The sequence below is a fragment of the Lontra canadensis genome, unplaced genomic scaffold (assembly GCF_010015895.1).
Source record: "Lontra canadensis isolate GAN:19392208 unplaced genomic scaffold, GSC_riverotter_1.0 scaffold205, whole genome shotgun sequence".
Lineage (NCBI taxonomy): Eukaryota > Metazoa > Chordata > Mammalia > Carnivora > Mustelidae > Lontra > Lontra canadensis.
The window spans coordinates 595,376-601,863 of record NW_022631199.1 but is presented as its reverse complement, the minus strand read 5'-3'; the positions used below and the strand labels follow the sequence as shown (position 1 = coordinate 601,863).

Here is a 6,488-nt window from a genome sequence, read left to right as displayed (position 1 = left end):
TGCCCATGAGCAGCCAGAGATCGGGCGGGATGCACAGCCGCTGGGCGTAGTCCGGGTAGGGGTCCAGCTATGGGGACCGGCAGCTCGCTGGTCACCCATGAGGGAAGAACGCGGAGGCAGAGGGTCTATGCCTGGCCTCCTCCCGAGCCTTTCACCGCCGGCTGCGAAAACTCAACACTGTCACCACAGACAGGCCGAGCGCAGAATGCCGCCTTCTAGAAGGTTCTTCCCGCCCTGGAGCATTGGGGAGCCGGGGGAATGCTGAGGAGGAAAGGAGAGAGCTGTGTGGGGAGAGGCACCACCCCCCGCAAGGTGACCCGACCCTGACCCGCTGGACCCTGACCCCACAGTCCGGTGACCCAACCCTGACCTCCAGCCGGGCAGCGCGGGAACCAGCGCATTGCAACGCCTGAGCGCCCGGCCCCCGCCAGCTGACTGGCTGTCACGCTCGCACCTGCGCAGATAAGGGGCGGGCGGCCGAGTGGCGTGCGCTGCAGGCCAATCAGAGCGCAGCCTGCCATCGCGCCACCCGGCCGCCGGCCAATGGGAAGGCCTCAGCCTCTATAAAAGCGGGAACTGCCCCGAGCACCCGCCGTAAGCGAGCGGCAGTGGAAGTGGCAGCAGCTCCTTCGGCGGTGCGGGACCCATGGCCCGCACGAAGCAGACGGCGCGCAAGTCCACGGGCGGCAAGGCACCACGCAAGCAGCTGGCCACGAAAGTGGCCCGCAAGAGCGCGCCGGCAACAGGCGGCGTGAAGAAGCCGCACCGCTACCGGCCCGGCACGGTGGCCCTGCGCGAGATCCGGCGCTACCAGAAGTCCACCGAGCTGCTGATCCGCAAGCTGCCGTTCCAGCGGCTGGTGCGCGAGATCGCGCAGGACTTCAAGACCGACCTGCGCTTCCAGAGCTCGGCCGTCACGGCACTGCAGGAGGCGTGTGAGGCCTACCTGGTGGGGCTGTTCGAGGACACCAACCTGTGCGCCATCCACGCCAAGAGGGTCACCATCATGCCCAAGGACATCCAGCTGGCGCGCCGCATCCGCGGGGAGCGCGCCTAAGGCCCACGCGCAGGCCGCTCCGCCAGAGCACTAGCGCTCACCCCAAAGGCTCTTTTCAGAGCCACCACCTGGCCACAAAGGGTGCTGTGCCAACCCGGGGTGACTCCCGACTACTTCGTGTTGTCTCCGTGTCCACTTAGTGGGTTGCAGTAACTAGGATTCCCCGGGGAGAACCCACTGGAGCCTCCAGCCTTGGGAGGGTCTGTGGCTGCCAACGTTATGTGAACCAACCTCCCAACCCTGCAAAGTGAGCGGCTGGGGAATGAGTGGCAGGATCTCCACTTGCTGGAGGAAACACAAGTGGGTGGGTGGGGGGGTTAATCCTTAGGGCTGTGATGGGGGGGCCCCTACAACCGGGGTAGGGGGGAAGCCTTACAATGGGGGTGGTGGGGGGATCCCTGCAATGGGGAGTGGGGAAAACCTACAGCTGGGGTGGTGGGGTGGTGGGGAGGAAGCTAAGGCTTCCAGGAAACCCTGGAACTGGGGTGGTGGGGAAGGCCTACAACCAGGGTGGTTGGGAAACCCCACAACCGGGCTGGTGAGCTGGACAGACTGCAGGGTGGGAAAGGGACTGACCACCTCAGCATGGCTGGAAGGTTAAGGACAGAACTTGCAGGCATGGTCTCCTCAAAGCATTAAGCTGGTAAGACCCAACTGGTGGGTCTGGTGACCGGAAGTCCATGGGTCTGTCCTTGCAAGGTACTCCCAGTGGAGTGAGGGCCTGGGTGGACACGTGTCCTGCCGTGAGCCGTGTTTCCGGGACCGCCCATGCTCTGGCCTGAAAATCAGTGCTACCCCTCAGCACTCGGCTCTGCTTCAGCCAGTCCATGTCTGGCCATTGTGCCTTGTCCACACCTCCTGAAGTCTTCAGGAAAGTTTGCCCAGTGCAGAGAGCAAGACCTCTGTGTCCTTCCCCACCTCCTGCTCAATGGCCTTGGAGGTGAAGAAAGTTGGCCAACTGGCTGCATTTGGGGGAACCGTGCAGATGGCTTCTACCCGGCAGGATGGGCTAGGCGGTGGTGAAGAAACTTCCCTCAGCAGACCACGCCAGGGAGGGGCGGATCCAGGTCCTCTGTTCTTTGTGTCCATTGCATGTCCTGTCCAAGGACGCGAGACGGGAGGTAGGAGAGGCAAAGAACTGCGGACCAAGGAAGAAAGTAACCAAAGTCCCTCAGGGTCACGGAAACAGGTGGTCATGGAAGCCTTTCCAACAGGTGTCGAAACAGATGGCTGTGTCCCCGCTGGGGCCTCATGAGAATCCTCTGCTCACAGACGCCCTCTGGAGATCTGGGCAGAACCCCCACCAGGGGGGACACATCAGCCCAGCATCCTCGGGGGGGGGGGACTGAGGGGGCTCAGCCTTGCTCTCTGGAGAACCTTCCAGCACCCTCCCAACTTGGCGGTGCACAGCGAAACCGCGGGAACAGCGCTGAAAGGGGCAGCCCCCTGGCCGGATATGCTGGGAGTGCCCTCCAGCATGGCGTAGCCAGAATCCCGCAGCGAACACCGCAGGACAGAAAAGGGAGTGCTGCCATCGGAAGTACAGCGTGGGGTCAGGATGTCCTATTTTTAAGGCCAGCTTTCAGGTGTCTGTCGTGAGCACCAACCTCAAGCCCCAGGGAAGATTTGATTAGCTTTGTCAACATGTAAAACCATGACCGCTATGACCCGTGCCTCTGCCTGCCCGTCCCAAGCACGTGGGCATACTAAACATGCAGTCTGTACCTGTTCGCCCCAAGTCCACGCCTTCAGGCCTCATGTGCACGTGGGGACAGCCGAGTGCGGAACGTCTAGGAGAGGACTGAAGGCAGGCAGGCCAGCGCCTGATCGCCGGCTGTGGCTCAGAGCAGCTGCTCAGACAGACACCCGTGGCGGGTGAACACATACATGGCCGAATGCACGGGCCAAGCCAGGCTCCGGTCCAGGGAGCGGGTGACAGGAGGGGGCAGGAAGGGGTGCGCGGTGGTTCAGAAGAATCTCGCGGGCCAGGGATGCCCCTTCTTAGTCCCCAGCCTTCCGCACACTAGATCCTGATGTGTGCAGTCACGGTTCAACAAAACAAATCCTCTGTCTGTGTTTCTAATTACACTCATGGGCTGGGAGACGCAGTCGGGGGGAGCAGGGCAGCAGGAGGGATCCTCCGGGCCTGAAATGGCATCGGCATTCCAAAAAACGTAGCCTGCCGCACTGAAAGGACAGAATGGGCCAAGGGGACTCCAGCAATCCCCGGGGGCGACGAGTCCTGGCTCAGAGCCCCCCGACAGGCCGTCACGGAGGGGAGGGCGCAGCAGGTGCATTCGAGGAGGTCCTTTGGAAGATGTGGGATATAAGGAACTGGGGCTGCACTGTGACTAGGGCTTCCCGACTGGGGAGTCAGGAGTCGGGGGACCCTCCTCCTAGCCTTCTTCCTTCTCAAGGGACAGTGTTGGCAAATGACATCAAGAAGACGTGACCACCGGGGTGCCTGGGTGGCTCAGTAGGTTAAGCCTCTGCTTTCGGCTTGGTCATGATCTCAGGGTCCTGGGACGGAGCCCCGCATCGGGCTCTCTGCTCAGCGGGGAGCCTGCTTCCCTTCCTTTCTCTGCCTGCCTCTCTGCCTACTTCTGATCTCTCTTGCTCTGTCAAATAAATAAAATCTATGAAAAAAAAAAAAAAAGATGTGACCACCCACTAACCCAAGAGCTGGACCCTACACTCAAAGGCTTCTCAGCCCCACCCTGGGTTCCGTGGGTCCCGTCTGCTTTTCCTGCACCCGGGGCTCCTCCAAGGACAGATCCTGGAGATGGTGAGGAGCTGTCAAGAACATCTGCGTGGGGTACGTGACCGAGCCCAGTTACGGCCTCATTACAAGCTTGCAGGTTGGGCGGACAGGTGTGGGGATCTAGGGCTCTGGTTGCCTCAAGCCTGGTTGTCCGTTCCCTTGGCTTACCACCACGCCATCTGCCAAGCCATCACTGGGGTCTCTCCCTGCCCTCTGGATCCAGGTGCCAGTTCCAGATTGCACCTGAGTGTTCCCAGGGCTGGGGGTTTCAACCAACAGACGAGGCCTGGTAACTGCGTATCCTCTCCAGACATCCCACGGAGCCCGTCCCGCGGTCTTCACAGGAGACGCTGGCTTCTTCCCCGAGTCTGGGGCCCAGGTTTATGTACCTGGCCTGAGTTGCACCATGAGAGCCCCTGGACATCAGAATGTCAGCACCTGGCCCAGGGGATTTTCCAAAAGTCACATCAGACAGTCCAATGAAGGGGACGGATGCTCAGTGTGTCCACCCTCTGAGGTGGGCCAAATGGTGTCTGCCCCGAACCCGGCAACAGTCCAGTGCTGCACCCCAACTCCCAGGATCTCAGAATGAGACCATATCTGGAGGCAGGGCCTTTGCAGTGGTCGCAGGAGGAAATGAGGCCACGACAGTAATTCCTAATTCCATAGGACCGACGTCCTTATAAGAAAAGGAGGTTAGGACGCAGACATGCACAGAGAGACGGTCATGTGAGGATGTGGGGAGAAGACAGGTGTGATATGGTGGCTGGTCATAAATAAACATTGGGTCTCAAACCTTTGGAAGTGTCTAGGTGATGAGGCTGATAAAGGTGACGTTCATTATTTACAAGCCCTGCCCCCACCCTGGAGTGTGTGCAGGTGAGGGGAATTTGGAAAGCCCCTGACGATGGCAGCCTTGGCCAGGAACCCTGCCCTGGGCTCAGCAAGAAGGCATGCACACATAGGGGGAGGCCCCCGGCTCTGTGGGGACAAAGGCCCTGCAGTCTGGACCCTCCCCGATCCCACTGTGTCTTTATCCAGCTGCTGATTCATAGCCTTTCAGTCTTTTGCAGGACGCTGGTCATCAAGCAAGTGACGGGCTTCCCTGAGCTCTGTGAGCCGCTCAGCACGTGCAAGGAACCCACCGTGCGGACCTAGAGCCTGTCGTGGGGGCCGGAGCGCACTTGCGATTGGGGTCTACACTGCGGTGGTGTATGGGCCCGAACTGCGGCCCTGTGGGATCTGATGCTGTGTCCACGTCGACGGGGTCAGAGCTGAGTCACACTCAGGACCCCCAGCTGCTGCCACAGACTTGCCCAGGGGGAGGAAGCGCCCCTCCCGCACATGCATTTGGGGATCAAAAGTATCAGAAGCAAAGCCAAGAATTGAAAGGGAAATACGCGGAAGTGTATCACTCATAGCAAGCCCGTCTGCATGCCGGGGAGTGGAGCCTCGGGAGGAAAGGGCCACAGCTGGAGCTCCGGCTCCGGGCCCCCGGGAAATGCTCGGGGCTCAGCATCCAGGCGCCTAGGACCAGGAGATCCCTAGGCTCAGTGTCCAGGCCCTCGGACTGGGAGACCCTGGAGCTCAGCATCCAGGACCCCAGGACTGAGAGACCCCCAGGCTCAGAGTCCAGACCCCAGGACCCGGCTGTGGTCTTTGTTACCTGGTCTGACCTGACTGATATGCTGTCCTTACACTTCACATCAGCATTAGAATTAGTTCTTTCTCCCCTGGCACTTGGAGGCGAGTTTCCAGATGTGGGGACTGTAAGGGCCTGCTTAGCCAGAGCAACTCCATCTCGGTTCAACAGCCATTTTGTTGTTGGTGCAGTAAAACTTCAACTGACCCTGCCCACCCCCCAAGAGGCACTTACTTAAAAGCAAGTCTTCGAAACCAGTAAAATATGGTCCACCAGTTCCTGATAACAGAGCCCAGAATGCAAGGATGAGTCAGGCCAGGTGGAGACATCCGATCAGTAAAAAGCACATACTATCTCCCTAAGCACTAAAGAATGTAAACCTCGGCTTTTGGGCGCCAAACTTGGGCACCAATTCTGACCAGAGTAATAGGCTAGTTCAAACAGCTACTATAGGGTAAATTGTCATTCCATTGGCCACCCGCGTGTGACCTAACATGACTATGCAGCTTTCTCTGTGTGTTACAATCTCATTCAATCTCATTGGCCACCTGTATCTGGCCAGGCTCAACCACACGACCTTTACTCTATAAAAGCTAGTCTGTGAGGCTGGGGGTCGTCGCTCTCTCTGTAAGAGACGGCCCCGACCAGTCGATTTGATTCTCGATACTGGTGCGAAATAAAGCTTTGCTTGACCTTAGCTTTGTATCAGTGTCGCTCCTCTGATAGTGGACCCCAATAGGGACAAGGGAAACTTTGTTTCCTCAGCTGGAAGACTGAAAGGCAGGCGACTCGGGGGCTGTGGGTCATGGCATTTAATCCCGCATGAAGCTGGTCCGGGAAGCTAGGAACTCATTCCAGGCTTTTCCAGCTGACCGCCTGCCCTCCTTGTGCGATGGACCCCACGGGGAGCTCCCTCCGAGGGTCCTCGGCCCCATCCCCAGGAAGAAATGCAGGTGGAGACTAGAACTGGGAAAGAGCCCTGACCCACACCCACTGCTCCCCCGGGGGCAAAGGGTGCAGACTGGGTG

General features: G+C 59.5%; 1 protein-coding gene across 1 annotated transcript; it reads left to right on the top strand.

Annotated features, from left to right (window-relative positions):
- The first annotated feature begins 646 nt into the window (after positions 1-646).
- LOC116861745 (histone H3.1) lies at positions 647-1,159 on the top strand. The gene has a single exon (XM_032848522.1). The coding sequence runs from the start codon at positions 647-649 to the stop codon at positions 1,055-1,057; it is 411 nt and encodes a 136-aa protein (XP_032704413.1). The 3' UTR covers positions 1,058-1,159.
- The last annotated feature ends 5,329 nt before the right edge of the window (positions 1,160-6,488 follow it).